Raw genomic sequence first — 26,669 nt, forward strand, 5'->3', positions numbered from 1 at the left:
AGATGCAGAAGATAAATTAGCTTAAAATACAGTATAAGGAAGTTATTACCCATTCCCTCCTCACTCTTACTGTGAGTTTTTGTTTTAATGAAGTGGTTTAAAATCAATTAAATTCCTTTAATTGACCATAATTTCACACTTGTCTAAAGTCAAGAAAAATTTGGATGTAATTGCAATTTAATAGTAAAACAAAAAATATAAAAAAAGTCAAGAACAATTTAGCTTTGCCCTTCCAACATACAGTGCATTCTGAAAACAATTAAACTTTCATTTTAGACACAGAGATACTGAAAAAAAGTGCACTTGAAGTATTATCAACCAAATCTACTAATCTCCCACAATTTTTATGGGTCATCTATAGTCAACATAGCTGTCAGTGAAAATGTATCTTGAAAATTATTTTTATCACACAGTACCAATCATTACTAAATAACTTATCAATAAATTGCTATGACAGTCTAATGTCATTTTTCTAAAATAGCAAAGAATCAGCAGTAAGCAAAAGGGACCTCAGAGGAGACAAAAAATAGGTATTACAGAGTCCATATGCTAATACTTTATAGCATAATGAGTGCCTTATCCAATTTTGAGCCATAAAGTTAGAAAAACCTTAGTTCAAATTTTTGTTTCCCCATTAAATAACTGAATGGATTTGGTCAAATTGCTTACTCTCTCTGAGTTTCAGTTTCCCCATCTATAAAATGGGATTATAATTGTCACCTCACAGGATTGTTGTGACAATTAAGTGAAATAATTGAGTATAGTACAAAATAGTGGCTTTTATTATTATTATTATTATCATCATCATCATTCTAACCATATAAATGTTACTACTACTTTCTAGTTCTCAAACCTAAAGCCACTTTGGCAGCCCATTATTTAGGGAAGCCACTGGGGTGGCGGGGGGACAGGGAAAACAATAGAAACAAGAACTACAGAAAAACAGCAGTGTGTTTTGTGGGATCATGAATTATAAGTAAAAGCATTACATAATACCTATCTGACCCAACATCACTGCATTACTAGCAAAGTACAATAAGTTAATAATAGCTGTGAATCATCAAAAAAAAGTTAATATTTTATCATATTATTGCAAAGAGTAATGAATGAGTGATCCATTTTTGGAAGACCAATCTGTAAAAATAAAAACTATATGGGTGCTTAAAGGGATATTTTTCAACTCTATGAAAACTTTAGTATTCCCTAAGGATTTTGCATCACTCAAGTTTCAATAATGAAATGAAATTTTGAGCTGAATTTCTATATAAGCGGCCATCAATAGAAAAAATATTGCTTTCTTTTTTGTTTTAACTGAGATAAAGTTGGTTTACATTGTTACTGGAATTTTGGAAACTTAAGATCCCCCCAACCTCAGGTGTAGTCACCATAGTGCTTCCTCCACCAAGGTGTGCCTACTCCACCACCATAGTCCATTGTGTTCCCGCCCCACCTGTTTTTATTTGTCCTCCCTCTTCCTCTCCTTGCCGTCCTCCTTCTCTGCATGCCCATTCCTCTCATGACACTCATGCTCACCCCTTTCTGCACCCATCCATCATAAGGATTCATGTCGGAATCCTCAGGAGGTATAATTTGAAGATATTTTTTAGTTATAATCACTTTAATTTTGTATTAGCCATGATATTTTATTTATTTTGACATTCCTGAAAACTCCACTTATAAAAGAGAGGCTTTTATGTTTATTGCTGAGTATAGTTTTAAAGAATTGAGAACTACTCATCTTGTTCATTCAATAGGCATTTATCTGATAGACATGTATTGTCAGGTAATTTTCTGATAATGGGAATGATTGTTATAAATCTCCAGCAAAAATAGTATGGACCTTATTAACTGGAGAGAGAAAGAAACTCCAGGATTTGCAATACACATCTATAACACTGGCAGGAAGGAGTATCATAGCTACAGAAAACCAGTTAGTTTGGTTATTTCAAAACAGAAGACACCAAAAACAAACACTTGAAACTCTTGAAACACTTCTGGGTATAAAAGATTAAAGCAGAGTCAACAGAGAAGTCGGGGTTGGTTTGTTTGTTTGTTTTAACGATAAGTTATCTGTATGGAGAGCCACATAAAAAAACTGGACTACTTAATTTACTTATTGTATTACTTAGCAGTCACTAACAAATAACCTCTTTTTTCTCTAGCCTACCAACAACATTTGCAACTTTGGATATTGATGGTGTAAGAAAAATAATCTTTGCACTACCAGGTAAGAATAATTGAAATAGTTTCTTTTGTTTTTCTCTTAAAAAATGACCCAAATCTTTTTTTTTTTAAGATTTATATATGCATACAAGAACTAGGGTACGGGCCACAGGCATGGAGGGTGAGAGGATTCACCGGAGACAGAGTGGGAAACAAAACAAAACAAGCAGATTGACTGAAATACATTGCTGAGGGGAGCAGCGAGCGAGTTAGGAGAGGTCCGCTGTGCCATGTGGGTAGCTCCCTGGCTGGGGATCAAACTCATGCTACAGTGGCTACAGATAGCTTCATAGGTTGTCTTAACCCCTTGCACCACCAGGGAGGCCCGACCCAAATCTTTTTAAACCCCACATGATAAGTCCCTTATCAGAATATCTGGTTTGGAATCTGAAAGACTTGGGCTCAAATCCCAGCTTTACTTACTGTATGACCTTGAACAAATCACTTATCCTCTCTTTTGCTGTTTCTTCATCTATAAGTGTGACTAATATCTACTTCATTGGGTTGGTGGGAAAACCAAACTCTAAGATGATAACTGAATATTAGCTGTCATTAGATCTTTCTGGTGTACTTTTCCTTATAGGAAGTTGGTCTGAGTTAGCAGTCCAGTCACCTCCCACTGCTAGAATTATTATACTCAAAGAGCCTGGAATCACCCATGCAAATAGTAGAACAAAAAATACAAAACTGCCTTTTTTCCTTGCCAGATTCAGACTGGTTGGGGGAAACAGAGGGGAAAGTAGGTAATTTTGGTGGCTATATAAATCTGGTGGCTTTGGGGTGTTTATCTGCTTTTTGTATTAAATAAATCTCAAAAGAGTTATGAAGAAAGGCAGGCAGAGGGCCTCCCTGGTGGCGCAGCCGGTTGAGCACAGTGCTGTGAAGCTGTCCGTAGCCTCTGCAGTGCCGGTTCAATTCCCGGCCTGCCAGGGAGATTCCCACATGGCATGGCAGACCTCTTCTGCCCACTGTGTATTTCGGTCCTTCTGCCCTCAGCAGTGTATTTCGCTCCTTCTGCCTATTCTGCTCCCTGCTCATCTCTGGTGAATTCTCTCACCCTCCTGTGCCTCTGGCCTGTACCCCAGTACTTGTATAAATAAATAAATCTTAAGAAAAAAAAATTTAAGAAAGGCAGGTAGAGTAATTTATAACTTCAAGAACATTTTTGAAAATCTGATCTATAAACATGAGATTTTTATCATATAGGAAAATTTTAAGAGAAAGGACATGTAAGTAAAGTAGTCCTCAAAATGTATCTTTAGGGCCTTTAGTATATCCTTGGATACTCAAAAAAAAAACGTAAAGAAGCGTGATCCTCTTTTTAGCTTTATTTTGCCTAAAAGAGACAGTTTATTTTGTATACAGGAGGTGTGCCTTGATCTAAAGACATAGTGATGATTTAACAAAGATTGTTACAACTGGAGCCTATTTCACCATTATAAAGTACTGTTGATCTGCCAAAGAAGTTAAAATTAAATAACCTGTATTCAAATTGATACTGACATTTTCTCTGCTCTGCCTGAATGAACCAAAAGAGGGCAGCAACAACTCACATGTTCAGATTATGAGTCACAAAGTGTTTCCTTTCACAAGAATGTTAAAATTTAAATTGTATTTCTACCTTCCTGAGGGCTATGCATTTAAAACCATTACTAATTTTGATTTACTTTAACACAGTTTAAAAGTTTTGGGTAGCTACTTGCTCTTTTTTTTGTTTTGTTTTTTTAAATTGCTGTAATAACACTTTGGAAAAATACAAATAAACTTTAAGAAATGTTACCCATATTCCACCTCTCCATGGAAATAACCACTGCTTGTAATTTTCTGATAACATCCTCCTAATACTTTTTCTTATATAGAGCAATTCACTTTTTATGGGGTAATTTTATAAAGCAATCGGAATTCTATAACTTTTTAACAATAGCTTGGGCAAAGTAATCAATTCTCATTACAGTTTGCTGTCCTGTTGAACAACTCATTTTTTTTTAATTGAAGTGATTAGTACTTCTCATCACTTTTTACAACTTAAAAAAAAATCTATTCTTAGCTACTTTTGTGGATAGAAGAAATTAAAGGTATGATTTTAACTAATAATAGGTGGAAGGAACCATTACCTTTCACTTTGATGATGTAATTAGCAGCATGTAGCGAGGTATTATCAAGATTAATAATGCCTTTGTATTTATGGCTCTCAGGAATGTAGAAATAAATGGTCTTAAACAACTTCTGGGCATCAGAAGTCTCTGCATTTACTGATAGACTCAAATGTTTATACTTTCTGTAGCATTTGGTTGACTACAGCTTTATTCTGACATCCTTTTGGATTCAAAGTAATTTACATCTTTTATTGCTTCCATCTATATGATACCTGAAGATATAGACAGACATAATTATTTGGCAGATTTCTATGAGTGTACAATAAATCACTGCTTCATTGACTTTCAGGGAATCCTGTGTCAGCTGTGGTTACCTGCAATCTCTTTGTTGTGCCTGCACTGAGAAAAATGCAAGGCATCTTGGATCCTCGACCAACTATCATCAAAGCCAGGGTAATATTTTCTAATAACCAACAACCAAAATTGAAGCCAAATAACAAGGATATACTTTCCTAACTTCCCAAAGGAAACACTTGGAGTTTTATGTGTTAGCATTGAGGGGAAATGCAGTTATATTCTCCCCTTCAAGTTGAAGGGGAAAGCATGACTATTATTCCCCTCCCACATTTATTCTGTAATTTCTAAAGTGAATAATTTTCTTCTTCATCTAAAAGTCTATATGGGAATAGATATGTTTTGACAAAATGGTTAATAGAATGTGCCTTAAAACCAAACCTATATGGAATTAGGAACCAGAATTATCTTTCCTTGATGTAAACTCACAGAGAATAGTTGACCTGCTTGCTTTTTCTGTGACCTTACTGATAAATTTTTAGCCATTCAGATAAAGACAAAAGACTAGAAAGAGGTTCTAGTGGATCAGAAGGAAGGGTGACTTTGTTATTTTTTAGATAAGGATTACTAAGCCTGAGGAATTATACTTATGGTAAAAGTCACTTAGAAATTAAACTCCCCTTCTCCACCAGGACTTTCAATTTTATTTACTACTTTCAACTTATTGTGTAAAACAAATGTCTATAAAACTAATGAATAATTTTCTTCACAATATAAACTATAATGCCAAAGCATTATTTTTCCTTATTTAAGATTTTATTAAGATATAACTGATACACAAAAAATGTATGCATTTAATGTATATATTTTGATGAGTTTGGACATATACATACACCCATGATGCTATTACCACAATTAAGGCACTAAACATAGCCATCACTTCCAAAGTTTTCCTTGTATTCTCTTGTGGTTTGTTTTGTTTGTTTCATGGTAAAAACATATAACATGAGAACTCTTAACATATCCTCTTCACATATTTTAAATACTGCATTAACTGTAGGTACTATGTTGTACAGCAGACCTCTGGAATTTTTCCATCTTGCAAAACAGAAACTAGATACCTATTGAGCAACAATACCTCATTTCCTCCTCTTCCCAGTCCCTGGCAACCACCATTCTATTCTCTACTTCTATGAGTTTATTTTAGATACCTAACAAAAGTGAATCATGCAGTATTTGTATTTCTGTGACTAGTTTGTTTCATTTAGCATAATGTACTCTAGGTTTGTCCTTGTCACAAGTGATAGGATGTCTTTCCTTTTTAAGACTGAATAGCATACAGCATTTTTCTTTGTCCGGTCATTTGTTGACGAACATGTGGGGTTTTTTTTTCATCTCTTATTATTGTGAATAATGCTGCATTGAACATGGGGATGCAGATATCTCTTTGAGATCCTTGTTTCAATTCTTTTGGACATATACCCAGAAGGAGGGTTGCTAGATTATATGATAGTTCTATTTTTAATTTTTGAAGAACCTCAGGATTTCTGAGGGAACGCCATTCTAGCTGAATCATTCAACGTAAGGGTTCCGGTTTCTCTCTATAGTCGCCAATATTTGTCATTATTCATTTATTTATTTTTGGTTCATGGCCAACAGATGTGAGGTGATACCTTACTATGGTTTTGATCTATATTTCTCTGATGATTGCTGATGCTTAGAATGCTTTCATATACTTTATGGCTATTTGAATGTAGTAAAATATAGCATGAATTTGAATGACCACTACAGTATTTACCAGATTATAACCCTTAACATATGTAGTGATTTCCCTTTCTAATTTTGCCTCTTCTTAAATCCTGTTTCTGTCTAAGTCTAATCATGTCAGCATCTCCAGTTGAAGTCCCCCAATGCTTTTCTTGGCCCCAGTGTTAAATACAAAATACCCAATTAGAGAGCCCTTCAACACAAGTTCTGTTTTCCTTTCCAGTTTCAAATGTCTTCCCATCTTACATTCTGACTATACCAACCTGTTTACTATTTCTAGAATGAACATGAGATCCCCTGCCTATGCCTGTGATTACTCTTTTTCCTAGAAGTTTCTCCCCCAACCATCACCATCTCCTTGGAAAATTCCTTAATAATAACACTCAGGCATCACATTTCATGTGAAGCCTTTCTCACTGTTTCTAAGAAGGTTTAATTATTTATGGCTTCATGTCCCCTTACATCACATAAACATCCCTGTGTTAATATTCTTACATTGTATTGGCAATTACTTCTTTAAGAATTGTTTGTGGTAATTTCTCTACAAGATAAGCAGGGCAAATAGGAAGGATAAAATATTTTTTCCATTTTTAAATTAATTTTATTTTTAGAACACATTTAGGTTGACAGCAAAATGAAGTGGAAAATACAGAAGTTCCTGTATGTCTCTTGTCCTCATACATGTACATCTCCCCCACTATTGACACCCTGCATCAAAATGCTACATTTGTTACAATTGATGAACCTACATTTTCAATATACATTATTATCACCCTAAGTTGATAGTTTACAGTGGGGTTCGCTCTTAGTTTTATACATTCTGTGGGTCTTGACAAATGTATAATCACATGTATCTATCATTGTAATGTCATACAGAACAGTTTCACTACCCTGCTCACTGCCTGTTCATCCCTCCCTCTCTGCTAACCCTTGATCTTTTTGCTGTCTCCATAATTTTACCTTTTCCAGAATGTCAGTATGTAACTGGCAGTGTACAGAATGTAGTCTTTTCAGATTGGCTTCTTTCACTTAGTATGCATTTAAGTTTCCTTCATGCTTGAAACAAAGCATGAAGTTTCCTTATTTGATGGCTTATTTCTTTTTAGTGCTTACTAATATTTTATTGTCTGAATGTACCACTGTTTATTTATCCATTCACCTATTGAAGGACGTCTTGGTTGCTTCTAAGTTTTGGCAACTGAATATGCTGTTATAAACATCCATGTGCAGATTTTCGTGGGGGTGTAAGTTTTCAGTTCACTTGAATAAATACGGTAGGAGTATATTTAAATTTAGAAGAAATTACCAAACTATCTTCCAAAGAGGCTATTCCCACCAGCAATAAGAGTTCCTATTCTTTTGCATTCTCACCATGATTTGCTATAGCCAGTGTTTTAGATATTGACCTTTCTGCTAGATGTGATATCTCATTGTTTTTAACTTGCTATTCCCACCTGACATATGTCAAGTACCTTTTCATATGCTTACTTGTCATCTGAATATTTTCTTTGGAGAGGAATCTGTTAAAGTCTATGGACCATTTTTAATAGGGTTGTTTATTTTCTTATTGTTTAATTGATAAGAATTCTTTGTATATTTTGTATAACAGGTCGATATCAGATGTGTCTTTTATAAATATTTTCTCCCAAACTCTGGCTTTTCTTCTCATTGTGTTGACCTTTTTTCCTAACTCTCTCCCTTGGATATTTAAATGCAGAACATGTATTTGGTATATACTACTGTACTAGTGATATAATTTTATCTTTTAAGTGACTGCTATGTGTAAGGAAATATTTAAAGGAAACAAATATTTTAAGGAAAATAATTAAAGGAAATAGGCTTACTCCATTGTCCACTGCCGAGTTTTGAATATAGAATATATCAGAAGTGAAACATCAACCATTTGCAATGCTTTTTCACAAAAAAAGTGCCTATATTTACTCATGATATATTCGTTATTCTTGCAATCCCTTAAAGCTCTTAGAAAACGGTGCTTTCTTAAGCTAAGTGATATAGTATTCCAGAACTATAATGTCAGTACAACTAAATACACTGGTTAACACAGTATTCCTCATTTCAGTAAAATGTCATAAAATCTAATCTGTTTCATCTCTTGCTGTTTGTGAGACTATGAAAAACTTTCATTCACTTCAGCTTGACACAACTGATTCTTAATTCCTAGATTAACACAAATATGTTCCTGTAAAACAGTCTCATTTCCTATGTGAACAAACAGGTATAGGAAAACAAAATGGCTTGTTAATATAGCACACCAGTTAACAATAAAGCTGGAAGTAGAACCTAGGTGTCAGGTATCATTCCATTCCAGTGTTTATTCCACTGTTCTAGCCGTGCCTTTGCCTGAGCGAAAAAATCTTGCTTGAACACATTGCAATTAACACAGCCATGTGAGAAGCTCTTATAGTTTAGTTCTGGAGGGGAAACGTACATGTAGAGATTGAGAGAATTTTTGTCCCTAGGCAAGCACAAAATAATTTCGAAGTAAATCCTCCCAGTAGATTTGAAATAGAGTCAAGCATAAGCAGTATCAAATGAAAGACTTGAGAGTGATTTAATCAAGGAAAAAATGTACTCAAACTGCATTTTATTCTGGATTCCAGAGGGAAAGCATGGGTTATCAGAATGACTATTTAGAATGCTTGAAAATATAGTAATTAGAATGAATTGGCAATAATCTTACTTAAATCAAAAATTCCAGGATATTCACATTTTACTCATATCATCTGATGTGAGCAATATCTGTTTTTGTTGAATAGTGATTTCTAGGCCATTTTACGGTAGAATAACTTAAATGATTATTGTGCTAATAGAAAATGTAATTTCCCTGTATACTGGAACAAGTTTTGTTTTCTACCAACATTAAATTCACCTTTTATGGGCTATAATCTATAATTATACACTATATAAAATTGTTGAAAGAATATCTCATAGGCACTGAATTTTTATCAGACTTCAGGATGAATTTTTTTGACATAGATTTAGAACAAAACCAGTGGATCCAGGTTGAAGGTTGATTTAGTCATTCTGTGACATGTATGTCAACTGAAGTTGCTATGTTAGAAAATATTTTGTACTTTTTAAAAAGATATGAAAGCTGCCATTCCATAGGAAAGACTCATTCAGAGGAATTCTTTTAATACCAGTGATGTAACTAAAGTAAAATGGTATAACTTTTAGTAGAGACTATTCTTATTTGCTTTAATGAAATTATATGTCAGTTTTGTAACACTAGAAGAAAGTAACTAGACTTTTTTGTGTTGAAGATAGGTTAAAGAACGGGTAGCTGAATAGCACATCAGTATTTACTGGGTAGATGAGTTTATGGGTGGACAGATAGACATACAAATAAATGGATATTGATCTTATTTGTTTAGGTCTGCCTTCTTTATTTTCAGTGTTGACAAAACTTTAATTCATAGGTCATAAGTATCTGTCCTTACAATCCATTAAATTAGATATCAGAATAAACCCTATCTTTTCCATACCCCCTCTCCCCTCATTGGAAGCACCAACTTGTTTGGTGCTTTTTCTTTTTCTTTTTCTTTTTCTTTTTCTTTTTCTTTTTCTTTTTCCACTCAAGCAATACAACCTATGGACTTCCAGCATTAGGATTATAAGGTGACAGTAGTGGAAAAAACAGAACGCCAAAATATTTTCCATGCCCATTTTATTCTTTGCACAACATCCACCACCTTGTAGTTATAAGAAGTGATCAAATTTGTTTTCTTTAACTTTTTATTCTGTAGTTATCATGTGATGTAAAACTGGATCCTCGCCCAGAATACCATCGGTGTATACTGACTTGGCATCACCAAGAACCACTGCCTTGGGCACAAAGTACAGGTTAGTCATTCACATGTGTAGGTATCTCAGTTCACCCATCCTGTTAAACACAAATTTATATAGATCCTCTTTCCTTGCATCTTTTTTTTTAAAGATTTATTTATTTATGCATACAACACCTGGGGTACAGGCCCAAGACAGAATGGGGAACAGAACAGGCAGATTGACTGAAATGCACTGGTGAGGGGAGCAGGGGGCGGGATAGGAGAGGTCTGCCTCGCCATATGGGTTTCTCCCTGGCTGGCCTGGGGATCGAACTCATGCTGCAGAGGCTGCAGATTACTTCATAATGTGGTACTTAACCCCTTGCGCCACCAGAGAGGCCCCTTGGATCTTTTTGAAAGATTAGATGAATTATATTATTCCTGTTCAATTTGGCACAAAGGGACAGTGAGTAAAATATTTTCAATGAAGGATGAATTATTCCATAGAGCCATATTTTCTAGATAAACATCTTAAATACAAATCTAGAATTACAGAAGAGTTTAACTCTTTGTTCAGCCAGTAAGTTCTGAGCATAAGTTTGGTTATAGGAAAAAGAGGGGACTATGACTATACTACCATGAAATGTGTGATTACAACCCAATTATAATGTGATTCTCTGTAGCTTCTACTGTACTATAAATACATTGAAATGAAAATCAATATTGATCATTCAGATTTCTATAATTACCTTCTCTGTACTTTAAACTTATATCCCCATCTCCTCTAGTTATATTTTACCTAACTTTTAATAAGACTCCAGAAAAATTGTGTAATCCTTTAAATAAAGGTCATTTCAAATTAAAATATCAGCTAACACAGTGACTAAGTACACAAACTTTGCCATTCATTCAAATTGGCCACCAACTATTTAGTAGGACTGCAGTCAAGTTACCTAATCCCTTTGAGTCTTATGTGACTGAATAAGATAGTTAAGTAAAACACCTCCCATCTTGTCTGGTACTTAATAAACACTAAAGAAATGGTAGCTGCTGCTATGTAGATTATCAGTATTATTTAATGTGTTTTTAAAGCCTCTCTCTTCAGATACACATATGTTTCAGTGTGAACCAAGAAATTCTATGGCATTTTATATAATGCTACACAATCCTGGTTTTATTCTTTTAAACAATAATTTCTAATGTTTCTTTTCAAAGATTAATAAGAATATAGTAGGATGCAGTTATATCGCCACCCAAAAAAGGTACAAGGAAGTCTGGTCACTTCTCTTCCTCTTGAAGACTTGTGTTTCTGTCCATCAATTCTTATTTTAAAAAGAACGGCAAAGGCTCCAAATGTATTCATTGTGCTGCTTACGCTGCTGTAATGAGTATTTCTCCCTAGGTAATCAGATGAGCAGCCGTCTGATGAGCATGCGCAGCGCCAACGGATTGTTGATGCTACCTCCAAAGACAGAGCAGTATGTAGAGCTCCACAAGGGCGAGGTGGTAGATGTCATGGTCATTGGACGGCTATGATGATCGCCAGCAGCAGAAAGCTTTGATGCATGTCCACATATCATTGACTGTATCCTGTAATATGCAACGGCACAGCTAGTTTTTCTGATTTGGATAAAAGTTGATCTGTATAGTCAACATCTTGAACTATATTTCAAAAGAATTTAAATACCTTTTAAAGAAAAAAACACCTAAAAATAAATCTTAACAGACAACTCTATTCTGATTATATCAAAGCAAATTTTTCCTTTCTTGCAAATTGCTTTGTGTGTTCAATGCTAGGTCTGATAGCGATAGCTTTTAGTAGACAGCAGTAGGTGCCTGCAGAACTTGTGTTTTTCTCATCTTTAAAATACAACTACTTATGCTCTTAAATCAAGGCTGTCTGCTTATTTATACTAGCGTAGGCAACACTTGGATTTCCCTTCTTAGTATGCTTCATAACTGCTTTACAGAGAGCTTTTGCTTGTTCTTTATCATGTATCTCGTGTTTATGTGCACAGTGCCAACAGAAGAGTGACTGGGTGGAGGCCCTGCCCTGCCTCAAGGAAAACCTTCCCCAGCAGAGCATCTGGGGAGGTTTCTCACCCCAGAATCCTCATGGCACAGTACTCTTGGGCAGTAACTGGATACCTTTTATTTGAACAAACTGGGGGGGAAATGCTTCCTTAAGTGCTGACAGCCTTTTTAACCAATACATTTAAAATTGTACAGAACAAAAAATAAAATCAAAGACTGATCTTGTACAGATATTAGTGTTACCAGCATTCATGTGGAAATCAAGAGCAAAGAAAAAAATGTTAAACAACTCTGTACCATAACATTTTCTGTAATGATACTGAAACTTAATGAATAAAAAAAATCCTTGATCATTATTTAAAATCCATTGTGTTGGACTTGTTATTAAAAATGAAGATTGTCATAACATTCTGATTGGTTTAGTGATAGAAAATTTAAGATGTAGCATAATATTTATTTACATATTTATGACTATTCTTTCTATTCATTACTAGAAAATAGCTAGCAGATTTACAGTAAAGATGCTTGATTATTTAACTAAAGAGCCAAATTCTTATTTGAGATACCATGAAGACAAATTTCATCCATCTATATAGTTCTTTGAAATGAAAGAGGGAGAAAATAAGGAATGAAGCAGGAAGTTGCAGATTAGTGGACATTTTTTGAGCATTTAGAAATTGCAGATTAATGGACATTTTTTGAGCATTTAGAAAAGAAATAAGAAATGGGAAAAATCTGTGCTGGCCAAAGAAAATATAACAAATGAAATATACTTAATCCACAATGACTCCTTTAATAAAAATGTAGGGACATCTTTCAAATTATGGTAACAGAGAAGATTACATACATTTAGAGCATACTTAGTAAAGCGAACAACAGAAATTGGCCTGCCTGTAAACATGGTACCAAGTGATAAATAAAGCCAAGTAAAAAACAACAAGTATTTCATACTGATGTGTGATATGTCTAGAATTGAAAATAAAATGTTCTATATTTTAAATTTCTTTTATATTCACAATTAAAGAAGATATATAAGATGTTATGTGCTTTTCAGGGATGAAAAGATGGTTCAGCATGCACAAATTTATCAATGCATCTCATCAAATCAACAAAACCATATGATCATCTCAATAGATGCAGAAAAAGCATTTAATAAATTTCAGCATCTCTTTATGATAAAAACTCTCAATAAAATGGGTATACCTCAAGATAATAAAAGCCATATTTGACAAAACCACATCCAACATCATATGCAATGGGGAAAAACTGAGACTTCTTCTAAGATCAGGAGGAAGACAAGGATGCCCACTCCCACCACTGTTATTTAACATATTATTAAACATCCTGACTAGAGCAATGTTGCAAGAAATAAAAAGTATCTCGATTGGAAGGAAGAAGTAAAATAGTCACTAAACACAGATTATGTGATATACAGAGGAAACCCTAAAGAATCCAACAAAAACCATGAGAAGCAATAAATAAATACAGCAAAGTTGCAGGCTATAAAATGACTATACAAAAATATAGTGTGTTTCTATATGCAAACAATGAACCAGCAGAACTTGAAAAATGATGAAAACAGTATCAATCATGGTCTCACTAAAAATAAATTTAACCAAGGAAGTGAAGGATCTGTACTCTGAAAACTAAAAAACACTGCTGAAAGAAATTGAAGAAGAAATGGAAATACATTCCATGCTCCTGAATTGGAAAAATCAATAGAGTCAAAATGGCCATTCTACCTACAGCAATATACAAACATAGTGCAAACCCTGTTAAGATTCCAATGGCATTCTTCACATAAATGGCACAAAAAAAATCCTATAATTTGTATCAAGCTACAAAAAAAATCTCAGATAGCTAAAACAATTCTGTGAATAAAGGACAAAAATGGTCATGTTCTCTGACTGCAAACTATATTACAAAAGTACAATCAACAGTACAGTAGGGGAATAGAAACAGGCACACAGGTCAATGAAATAGTTAGAGAACTCAAATAAAACCACACATATATGGATAACTAATATGTGACAAAGAAGCCAAGAGCATACGAGAAAGGAAAGTCTTTTCAATAAATGGTGCTGGGAAAGCTGGACAACCACATGGAAAAGAATGAAACTATGCCATTGTTTCATACCAGATGCTAAAATCAACTCAAAAGGGATTAAGGATTTGAATATAAGACACAAAACCATAAAATACAAGAAAACAAAGGTAAAAATCTCCTTGACATTAGTCTTAGTGATGTCTTTGTGAATTTGTTTAACATCAGTAAGAGAACAAAAGAACATAGAAAGGGAACTACATCAAACTAAGAAGCTTCTGCATAGTAAAAGAAACCATCATTACAATGAAAAGGCAGTCTACTGAATGAAAGATATTTGTAGATAATTTATCAGACAAGGGGTTAATATCCAAAATATGTAAACAAATTAGTACAATCAACAACAAAAACTATGCAACTTGATTAAAAAATGGACAGAGAATCTAAATAAACATTTCAGTAAAAATATACAGATGGCCCATAGACACATACACACAAAAAGATGCTGTATATCAAAACCACGTGAGATTTCACCACTAAAGGTTAGTATGACTATTACAAAAAAGTCAAGAAATAATAAATTGGTGAGGATGTGAAGAAAAAGGAACCTACATCCTCATCAATTATAGGAATATAAATTGATGCAGTCATTATGGAAAACAATACAGAGTTTCCTTAAAAAATTTAAAAATAGAACTACCATATAGCCTAGTGATCCCACTTCTGGATATTTACCCACTGATTATGAAACATTAACTTGGGAAAAATGCAACCCTATGTTCACCGCAGCACTATTCGCAATAGCCAAGATGTTAAAACAACCCAAGTGCCTACCAATAGAGGAAAGGATAAAGAAGATGTGGTATATATACACAGTGGAATGCTACTCAGCCATTAAAAAGGTGGTATCTTGCCATTTGAAACAACATGGGTGGAACTTGGATTATACTAAATGAAATAAGTCAGAAGGAGAAAGATGAATACCTCATGATTTTACTCACTTGTGGAATATAAAGAAAACAAAATCACTCTTTAACTCTGACAACAAAATCTTGGTTTCCAGAGTTGAAGAATCAGGAAGGGAGCAGATAGAAGGGGCCAGTTGGTTGATGGTGGATGGTGACATTTGGAGGCAGGCATTTTAAGAAAATGTAAGCTTGGAACCTATACAGAGTTGTAAGCTAATGTTACCTCAATTTAAAAAAAAAAAAAGTTAAGGTTTAATTTAATGTTTCTAATATATTACTTGGCAGGTTAGCCCAGTTGGCTAGAGCATAATGCTATAATGCTGACAATTTAATGGTTCTACTTGGCATGGTAGAATTCAGTGCTATGTAATGTATTTGTTTTTATTTTACCAAAGTTATTTTGACTTAAACACATATGATGTATGAAGTAAGATCTGTGACATGTAAGACGTGTCAAATATATATAGATATATTATAATTTTTGAACAGATATATATATAAATATTTGAGGTAAGAATTCTTTGTCTTAGTAATTAATGTTTTCATATTTTTGCTTATAATTGTATGACAGTTAAGCAGATCATTTTTTATATTTATATATATTTTACATCATTCTTCTTTTTTGTACAATGTATGCTTTCTCCTCTCATGTGTAGTCCCTGTATAATTCCCACCACCAATTCACCCATGCACCATCATCATAGTCCCTTGTGCCTTTTTCCTCCCCTGTTTTGATCCCTCTCTCTCCCCCTTTTCTGCAGTCTCTGATTTATAGTTGCCTGTTAATTTTGTTTTTTAATTTATTATTTTTTTCTTAATCCTTTATTTGGTTCCCCTACATTCCTCCTATAAGTGAAACCATCTGATATTTTTCTTTTTTTTTTTTCTGGCTTGTGTTATTCAGCATAACCCCTTCAGTTCCATCCATGTTACTGCAAATGGCATGAATTCCTTTTTTGATTGCTGAGTAATATTCCATTATGTATATATACCACATCTTCTTGATCCAGTCATTATTTTTAGGTATTTGGGTTGTTTCCATATCTTACCTATTGTAAATAGTGCTGCAATAAACATAGGGGTGCAGGTATCCTTTGGAATTAATGTTTTTGTGTCCTTTGGGTGGATTCCTGGGAGTAGAATTGCTGGGTCATATAGAAGCTCCATTTTTAGTAATTTGAGGAACCTCCACACAGCTTTCCATAGTGGTTGGACCAATTTGCATTCCCATCAGCAGTGTAGGGGAGTTCTTTTTTCTCCACATCCTCACCAACATTTGTTGTTTCCCGTTTTTATAATATGAGTCATTCTCACTGGTGTAAGATGGTATCCCATTGTGGTTTTGATTTGCAATTCCCTGATTACAAGTGATGTTGAACATGTTTTCATATACCTGTTGATCATTTGCATTTCCTCTTTGGAGAAGTGTCTTTTTAGCTCTTCTAAGCAGATCCTTTTAAACCTGTTTTATTTTGTAGGTTTTTGGTTCTGTGTCCCGATTGTTCAAACCATGTCACGCAATGAAAAATAATAAAATCAACAGATTAAGTTTACTAAGTAAATGTTATTAGGTGATGGTGCATGTTACACATGGATTCTCTGGTTGTTTTTCTTTTTCTTTTTTTTTAATTATTTGCTGATTGACTAACCTACAACCAACTCTTGATCTTCATGAAACCCTAAAAGGTAAGTCATTATCATTCCCAGTTATAAAAAGTGGGGATTTATCTAAGTACAGAATTCAAAGCAAACTGACTATACATCGTGTTATTCCAATGATGTACTGCATTCTAACATGCTTATAAGAAGTAATAATTTTGAATATAATATAATTCATTGTCACAGAGTTCATCAATAATTTGGCCTGGGACCAAAGGTTAAAGAATTGTTCAATTCTGACCATTTTGTGTGGTTATTTACCAATATTCTACCTGAAGTCTTTTGTAATAATAATTTATTTAACAAGCATTTACTAAATTCATACATTATGCCAGTTTCCACATTACACATGAAGGATACAGTGATGAATAAGACAAAGATGCTGACATCAGAAAGGAGAAGAAAGATGGTGAGAAAGTAAAAAAAAATAAATTTTTGAACATATTATAAAGTCTATGAAGCATCCAATGATATATTAGAGCATTCATTGCTGGAGGCCCAAATTATATTTGATTTTTTTATCAGGACCTAGTAACTTAAAAAGACAGAAATCACGCTAAGAGACTTGAATGTTGGAATAAGCTAAGTACATCTTGGAAGCCTAGAAAAACATGAAGGAAATGTTGAAGATATCAGAGACAATAACCATAAAAAGCAACTATTGGGGGGTTAGCAGGGTGTTTGGAGGTGCAGGGTGCTAGTGAGATAGGAAGGAAAGGTTAGAGTGATCAGAATTCTGGAATTCAGAGATCCAATCCTTTGGAGTTAGGATTCAACCCTCTTAAGGAGAGGGCACTGCCCAGCTGCAGATTCTAAGACTTCCAAAAAAAAAAAAAAAAAACTAGGAGGGCATAGTCAGTTGCTATTGCCAGAGTGACACTGAAAGAAATACAAAACAGACTAACAATAGCAGTCACTTCTGCCCTCCTTCTGCTTCCCAACTTCCTGGTAGTTTAATGCAACCTGTTGCTAAACCTAAGAGGGAGCTGATTGTTGAAAAGAAATGTAGTTTGCAGACTTGCAGCTACAGCACCACAAGGCAGAATGCAATAGTATATTTAAAGCTAAGAGAAAATCATTCATGAAGTAATTGAGAAATTGTTCTCTCAACAGGTGACATTTGAGCTCACATCTGAAGAATGAAAATAAGCACCATGTGTTAAATATTGAAAGCAGAGATTTCAGACAGAGGAAAGGGCATCACAAATATAACATCAGAAAGGAGACAGAAGTATGATGGGGTGGGGGAGGTGTTAGTGGGCCAGAGATGTGGTTGGAGAGAGCTGAAGCCAGGCAAGATGGAGCCAGAAAGTGCCCACAAGAGCCTTCTTGGATATAACATTAAATATACACATACTGTACTGTAATATATGTTAAATATTCTAAGACTATTGGGAAGCCACTGAAGGTTTTTTTCTTTGTTTTTTTAAAGGGATTATTTACTGAGTACCTCTTAAATACAGGGCACCATGCTAGATAAGGGTTTCTGAATAAGGAATTCATTCTCTCTACCTCCCACACCTCTTCCTCCGCCTGTATTTTCTTTCCTACTTACTGGCACCACCGTTAAGCCAGTTTCCCAAACCACAAATCTGTGAATCATTCTTTCTTCTCCCTCCCCATCCAGTTAGTCACCAAATTCTGTCAAGTTTACTAATATGTCTTCTCTTTTCTGTTTCCACTGCTACTGCCTTGGTCTCTGTCCCTCCAGAATTTCCCTCCCCAAATCCAACATTCACTCTGCTACCAGAGTGATCAGTTCAGAACACAAACCTTCCCTTTTAACTCTCTGGAAAAACTACAGCAGCATATGAGATCCAAGTCCTCAGTTAAAGCATTCAAACCCTCTAGATCTACCTCCTCCCTCTAATTTCATTATTTCCCCTCCATCTTTATGTAACACCAGACTATTTGCAGTCACCCTTCACACCATGTCATTATATGCCTCAGTTTCTTTGTTCAAGCTAATCTTTCAAGATTTAGCTTGGGGATCAACTCTTCCAGGAAACCTTCCTTAATTCCCCCAAATTGGACTAAGTACCCTTCATCTGTACCTCCAGTTATCACTGCACCTTTCTAGGATAATCTGCTTACATGATGCCTCCTCCTCTTGATGGTAAGTTCCTTAAGGGTGGAGATTGTTAACCTTTATAGCCCCAGCATGGCCAGGTGCCCAGTAAATAGTAAATGACTCATTACTAAACTAACAGAATTAACCTTGTATATCACTTATTGGGGAGCCAGACACTGAATCTGGCTAGAAAATTTCATATCCCAAACTTAGGACATCCAGCAGACAAGATCCCCATGCAGCCAGGAACAAGTGGGCAAATTTCATGAGGGACAAGGACAGAGTCATGGACTTTGTTTCAGCAAAGTGCCTCAAATTCTGATTTGTGATGTCATTTTTCCAAATGAAGTTATGTATATGGTTTTATATTCTGTGCACATTTAAAAGTATTAATATTTTAAAGGTAAATATTTAAAATAAATGATTTTTGTTTCTCTTTTTCATTATTCCTTTACTTTTTAATATCCCAATAGCCTAAAAAAATGGAAGTGAGATAATACCAGAGTTTCATCATCAAGGTATGTCAAAACTAAATAATATCAACATGGAGGAAATGGGATCAGATTTATATAAAATATTTCCTGGCCCTGAGACAGGAGAAACAGGAAAATGACAAGTGGTGATCATGCAATAAATAAGCTAAATGAAGAAATCGGTGACTAGAAATCTGGTATTTATGACTAGAAGAAGAATTTGAACCACCAAGAGCACTCAGGAGAGAAGCCCAGAAAGGGAGTGTCTGAGGCAAAGATAACAGGACACCCTTTGAGCCTGCACATGGAGCCAAAGGCCAGTGCCTGCAGACAACCAGTTACACAGAGAGCTGGCACCAGAGCCTGATGCTATTAAACAGTCAATTTACACAGCTGGCCCTCAACTCTGCTTCTGGGAAAACTGCCTGATATACATTCTATGCATGTGGATGCCGTGGTATCCCTGACCACACCTAGTCTCAAATGGGAAATAACATTTCTTTTTTTTTTAAGATTTATTTATTTTTATTTATTTGTTTGTTTGTTTATTTTTTTATACAGGCACTGGGCACAGTCAGAAGCATGGGAGGGTGAGCGAACTCACCAGAGCCAGAGCGGGGAGCAGAGCAGGCAGAAGGACCGAAGCACACTGCTGAGGGGAGTAGCGGGTGGCAGGAGAGGTCTGCGTGCCATGTGGGACCCTCCTCCGGTGGCCAGGGAGCAGCCAGGGATCGAACCAGCGCTGCAGAGGCCGCGGACAGCCTCACAACCCAGCGCTCAACCGCTGCGCCACCGGTGAGGCCCGGAAATAACATTTCTTAAGGAAACAGAAACACTATCATCTTCTCCAAAACTCAGAGAGTTCATGTATGAGCTGAGAGACTAGATATTCTGAGGCACACCTGTCAAAAGCAAGTGTTTGGGTCTTGTATATGGTAACCCAAATAAGGTGAACTCACCAAGGTAATGACCCCACCCCAAACCTGGGTGGCCAGCTAGAGACCCACTCATGAGCCATTACTGAATGCCTACAAGAGATGTATCCAGGATACACCAGAAGCTACAGGTACGAAGATCAAGAAGTCTCTGCCTTCTAAGAATATTGCTTGTTTAGCTCATAATGACGTAAATATGTTTAAATCTCTGAAAATTGAAATAAAGGGAGATTTAATGATATACTAAAGTGCTTACAACTTTTTCATAGGATATCTTTTTCTTGGTTGGTCTACTCCTAAAATTGACTTTCCTCTGAAAACTTCACACCACAACCAGAACTACCACACCTGAACCATGTGGGCTCCTCAGGAGCGCTGGCAACCCTTAATCCCCTTCAGAGTTGCTCCTTCCCACTTCTCTTACTTCAGAGATTATGTCAGCACATTATGATGCAGGGTCAGTAGAACAATGCCCAGAGCAGCCTGGCATCCTGTGCTTCTTTTACTAAGTGGTTAGTTGCCTGCCCAGAAGATATCAACACCTTCTGCCAAGGAAATGTGAAAAGAGTTGGACACGTGCTATTTGGAGACTATTCTCCTAGTAGACATCCAGGAGATCTCCAGGGATCTGTTTCAGCCTCACATCTTTGTAAGTGACTGTCTGGTAACTGCAATGTTGGTATGAACCCGAGAGACAGAAAAAAATGAATATTTCGATGAATTCTATTAATTGAAGGGTGTCTATTTTCTTTCTAGCTTCTTTTCCTTTGAATTTCATTTCTTATACTAGAGCAAGCAGGAAGTTCAGAGACTTACTATCTGGTTACCAAATTTCTTTATCTCAAAAATAATTTCATTTAGAGTTTAACTTTGAAATGAAGAGAAGCATTTCAAATTATTTTAAAATTTTTATTTTTCAACTGTTACTGCAGTTTTCTTCTGTGAATGACTGAGAATTGAATGAATTTGTGTAAAGACCATCATTTGTCATTATTTAAATGGCAAGAAGATCCAAAAGTTAGGGTTTTTCTACTCAAAGCTGAAAGGATAACAGAAGGCACCATTGTCAAGGGAAGGGCTACAGCAGTCAGGCTTCTCAAAGGTGCAACCAGAATTGCAACACAAAATTGCAACCTAGAATTGCAATGGATCAATTCAAAAAATGGGTGTCTGTGTTAAGAATCTTAGAAAACATTAGCCAAGTAAATGCTATGCTTCAAAGTGCTACAAAGAACTAACCTCAAAGCACCAAGTGTCAGAACAGCTTTAACAAGTGACAAGTAAACACCATCATTAACAGCTTTCATGTAATTAACGTTGGCTCCCCAACTCCCTCTCCCTCCCACAACCAATTTCCATTCAAATACCAGGTGTCTTGGTTCCAGAATCCCAATGACTGTATTTCTTTCTGAGAAAATAAAGACATCCCATCACGACCACAGAGTGAATGTTCCTCATATCCATACTATTCTTAACCCTAATGGGGCCTCAGTTATCCTTAAAACAACCCAGATGGGGACGTCCTCTTGGCATCATGGAAAGACTAGAGCAAAGCTGAAACATTTCTACCCTGAAATCTATATAGAACATTTCTTCTCTGTACTTGCATTCCACATTAAACCACAGGCATTGTTTTCCAGTCTGTAATCATATTTAAAGGAATCACTCTACCTTTCTTTTACTAAAAGAAGCCCAGAATGCTTTTTCCAAATGAAAATTGTACTGCAATTATGAGGAAAAATGCATCCTAATGTAACTATCTGCTGAATTAATCTCCACTCAATTGGAGCTGAAAAAAAGAAAAAAAGAGGATTGAGAAGGGGGAGAAGCACTAATTTTTAAAAAAATATATAAAGAATTTGCTAGTGGTAAGTGGGGATCTCAAATAATTAGATTCCTTTATGGTCTCCTTGTTCTGCATGCGGTTAAAGCCTGTCAAATTGCTCTGTATCTTTCTTGCTTAATTAAAAGTGAGGGCCTATATTAATGGTAAAACAAACCAGGATTGTGAAAATGAATATGCAATACTGGTAGAACAAATTATAAAAAAAGTTTCTGTGTGCAAAATGAAGTTTTGTCTTCCCATGATAAACTACAGCATCTCTGCTTTTCTTCTCTGGTTTTAATTCACACTTCATTTAACATATATTATACTTTTATATTATACATTCATGGTCCCATAATATGAGTAATCTATTTTTAATATGAAAAGTTACTTTTTATTTATGAGTTCTACATTATAGACCTCTACTGCATATATAATGATAATAAAGCAAGGTAGTATGAATTTTCATATAGAATTTATATAAATTAAGACTTGCTTTATTTAAAAAATCACATAGAATGTACAAATGTTCCATTTATTAATATTAATAACATTATTGCAAATTTCACTTGCAATAACCTTCCTCCCCTAATATCATATCATAAAGGTCATGGTCATGTCATTTTTTGACATACAATGATCACAAGGACATATATGCACTATTCATGTTATTATCTCCATGTATCTATGGATAAGAATAAAAATGTCCCAAAGTTATATCATGGTAATGTCCAATATATAACAGAGACTTAGAAGTGGAGACTAGTGTGGAACACTCCATTAAGAAATGCACAAACCCTGCAAATATACTAGAATCATTGAACTGTGCCCTTTAAATGAGTAAGGTGATAGTACATAAATGAAATCTAATTAAAGCTATACTAAAAACTGGTCCATGTGTAAAATTATTAGGAAAGCCAAATTATCAATAAAAGTCCAGCCCGCACAAATTAGAATTGTTTTGAATCATCACAATTAATAGCAGTATCTCAGTGTAAGTGTTGTTCACTGGGTAGAGGAATGGGTGCTGTGAGTTGTCTAGCTGCTCTTCTACAATCCCCCCAACAAGGTAGCAGAGCAGAGCACAAAGTTCCTATCAGAGTGCCTTGAATCACCTACTGCTTTTTAAGAGAAGATCATTTCTCAAACATCAGTTTAATCACTGGGCACAATTCATTTTGGTACGTCTCACCAGAGATTGTGACATTCCAAACAATGCCACACCCTTACTGGTAACTGCTGTTTTTAAAAGTATTTACTGTTATAGGAAAATTTTATATAATGTGTACACATATTTATGTAAAACTAGAGAGATCAAACTTTATATACCTTTTGTACACCAAAAATTTAATACAGTCTCCAAATAAATAGTTCATATATCGTAAATAGTTCACTTAACAACTGATCCTGCTCTTAGACCACTGACAAAATGCATGGTGGTGAGTGTGCAGCCAAAATGGGTTTCATAGAGCAATTCATATGTCTTAAGAACAGTGCAGCCTTAATTAACCAGGATAAGTGTAAAGGCTGGTATAGGGCGATGAGGTTGTGGTGCACAGATTGACCATCTCAAATAACAGTAGCAACATAACTAGTTAACATTCAAGCATTTACTATCTATGTACATAATTCAAAAGTGTCAAAATAATCCCAGATTTAGTAACAAAAAAAAAATCACATCAAAGAAGATAATAAAGATTCGATTTCATTTTCTGCTTCTTAGCTGACCTCTCCTTTGTTACAGAATTCAAAGCAGACAAGAAAGGCAAGGCCCGGGCATGGCTCCAAATGCACGGAAGCCCTGCCCTTCCTCCCATTTCCCCCTCTCCAGGCGACCTCTCCATGCTCTGTAAACCCTAAATCCACAGCTATTCCTGCTCCCCTGGGAGACCATCTGCTGATGGCTTTCTGGAGGCACTGGGCTTGTAACCAAGCAATTCTAGAGGCCATATAAATGTCTGTGCTAAAAATGAGCATTCCTTAGTCCAGTGGTCACGGGACATCTATACATTAGCATCCACCAGTAAACACTAGACATACCCTCTGGAATGTGAGTGTTGTCCTTTTCTCAGAGTGTTGTTTTTTTTTTTTTTTTAATGATACAAGAGTTGACTATTGCATTTCACCAAATCTAAGATCCATCAACTATTAAGATAGGCCATTAAAGGACTATGGGGAGCAAGGCGGGGATCCTGCTGGTTAGATAGTCAATGCTTTCTTAGAGTTTTTCCACATATTATCTGTTATCATCTGTGCTGTCATCCTTGTGCATTTCTTAAAGGAGTGTTCCACGCTAGTCTCTACTTCCAAGTCTCTGACATGTATTTGGCAAGTTTCATACTGGAAATTTTTAAATGGCATCAACAAATGATTTTCAGGTACCCATGAGGGACACATTTTAAATGGCAATTAAATGCAATACCTGTAGTATTATCAATGTATATAATTTAATAGGAACAATTATACGATGTTCATGCCCGTGACAATCATGTTGTGGTTGCCCAATAGCAGAGAGTGATCACAAGGCATGTTCCACCTCCAGAGTTGTTAAACTGAGGAAAAATATGTTTCTTAGCATGAATATAATTTGGGAAATTGTTATCAAGCTAGCAGGGATCAAGAGGGAACCTAGCCCGGCAAATGCTGGGTAGATTATACTTTTCGACTCAAGGCGATGTGATAAGGCTGATACAGGTACTGTTTAGGTGCTCACTGCTAGACCACCATGGTGCTCACTGCTTTCTGTACATCACTGTGTTTGAACATCCAACACTGCATTGGGGTGCGTTATCTCATCCACTTTTTATACATGAGGATAATGAGCTCACAGATGTGAAGTAAGCAGGTTTGCAAAGTGTAAATATGAACCGAGATGTGTCTGACTACAGAATTCACTATATTCCCCCATACCAGTTTCCACACTGTTTATAGCACTTGAATTCAGATAGTGATTATGGTTGTGTTCCCCCTGGTTCAGGTATTCCTGAAAGGTCATTTAAGTCAGAGTTTTACGGAGAGGAAAAATGCTTGTCACAATGACTGTAACCACAACTTAGTATGAAATACTAGAGAGTTGTATAGGCTGCTCCAATTTTTTTATAAGAATATTACATATAAAGCTTCTCACAACCTTCCATTACTTTCTTGTTGCATTATCAAATATCCTCAAAGGCTAGAGAACCCAGAATTTCACTGGTTGGTAGTTTCAGGCCAACTATGAGCTATGTACTCGAAACCGTCTGGTTCCACTCAACAAAAGACCATGATTATGATCCTTGATAACTGCTCATCCCAAATGCTGACAGCAGCCCCCAGCCCCCGCCCCGCCACTTCACCCAGCTAATTTAGTTAAACTCTTCCTAAAGCCTTGAAACCACATACAAAATAAGGGTAAAGATTAGTGACATTTTCTTCTTTTGTATACACTTCCTCTGTTTTTGTTTCTTTCATGAAAGACTGCATCATGAAAAGGAGGAAGCCCTACTGAAGTGAATTAAAGCTTTGTCTTCATGCAAGGACTGTGGCTTGGCCCTGAGTTAAGGTAAGAAGTGATGGACCATAGAGAAGAGACTGTGTACTGAGTCATCATACTCTCTCCTTCCATTTTCCTTTCTCTCTTCCTTTCTCTCTCACTTCCTACTCTAATTACTTCTCTTTCCAAGCTTTCCTTTTTTCTTCTTCCCCTTTTATGGGAATTCAGTGTACCAAAGTTGTTGCTCTGAGATCTTAAGAGGGGACATGTGAACTAATGTGAGAGTGTCTGAGCTGGGAGGGACAACAGTTTAAGAAATCATGGCTGTTGGGCCTCCCCAGTGGCGCAGCGGTTGAGCGCTGGGTTGCGAAACTGCGCGCGGCCTCTGCGGCGCCGGTTCGATCCCCGGCTGCTCCCCGGCCACCAGAGGAGGGTCCCACATGGCGCGCAGACCTCTCCTGCCGCCCGCTGCTCCCCTCAGCAGTGTATTTCGGTCCTTCTGCCTGCTCTGCTCCCCGCTCTGGCTCTGGTGAATTCTCTCACCCTCCCGCACTTCTGACTGTACCCAGTGCATGTATAAACAAAACAAACAAACAAACCAGCAAACAATAAATAAAGCATGCCGCTATTAAAAAAAAAAAAAAAAAAAGAAATCATGGCTGTTCTGGAAAATGAAAGGTGAGCCCTGCTGTGACACCCTAATCCAGATGGCTGCTGATCTTTGTTTGTAGGAAATCAGGCAGAAGTGGTCTCTGCATCTCAATGCCCTTGCTAGGACAACAATGAAACATGTTCATTAGTTAGCTTTAGCTTGAGCTGGTGGAAAAAAGAATCTGAAGAAAGGCTGAGGTAGAAATACATAGAGAGGAGCTGCTGCTTGCAGTTAAAGACTTCTTTTAACTGGCATTGAGTTTCTGAAAAGGGTGATATTTTGAATATATAAGTAGAATTACATCCTGAGGCCTTGTTCCCTTCTTGGAATTTTATCATTTCTGGTGGATGAAAAGTGAAATCTAATGA

At 35.9% G+C, this 26,669-nt stretch overlaps 1 protein-coding gene across 9 annotated transcripts in view; it reads left to right on the plus strand.

Moving 5' to 3' along the window:
* GPHN (gephyrin) overlaps nt 1–11,704 on the plus strand; it is a gene marked incomplete at both ends in the record, with an annotated part of 440,211 nt that extends 428,507 nt beyond the window's left edge. For all 9 annotated transcript variants that reach the window (XM_084239836.1, XM_084239843.1, XM_084239839.1 and 6 more), the window contains 4 exons: nt 2,163–2,227; nt 4,669–4,772; nt 10,148–10,244; nt 11,571–11,704. In XM_084239836.1, coding sequence (XP_084095962.1) covers nt 2,163–2,227; nt 4,669–4,772; nt 10,148–10,244; nt 11,571–11,704 — 400 coding nt within the window. The remainder of the gene's footprint in view (nt 1–2,162; nt 2,228–4,668; nt 4,773–10,147; nt 10,245–11,570) is intronic.
* Nucleotides 11,705–26,669: the final 14,965 nt, after the last annotated feature.

Source organism: Talpa europaea (genome assembly GCF_964194135.1).
Source record: "Talpa europaea genome assembly, chromosome: 8".
NCBI lineage: Eukaryota > Metazoa > Chordata > Mammalia > Eulipotyphla > Talpidae > Talpa > Talpa europaea.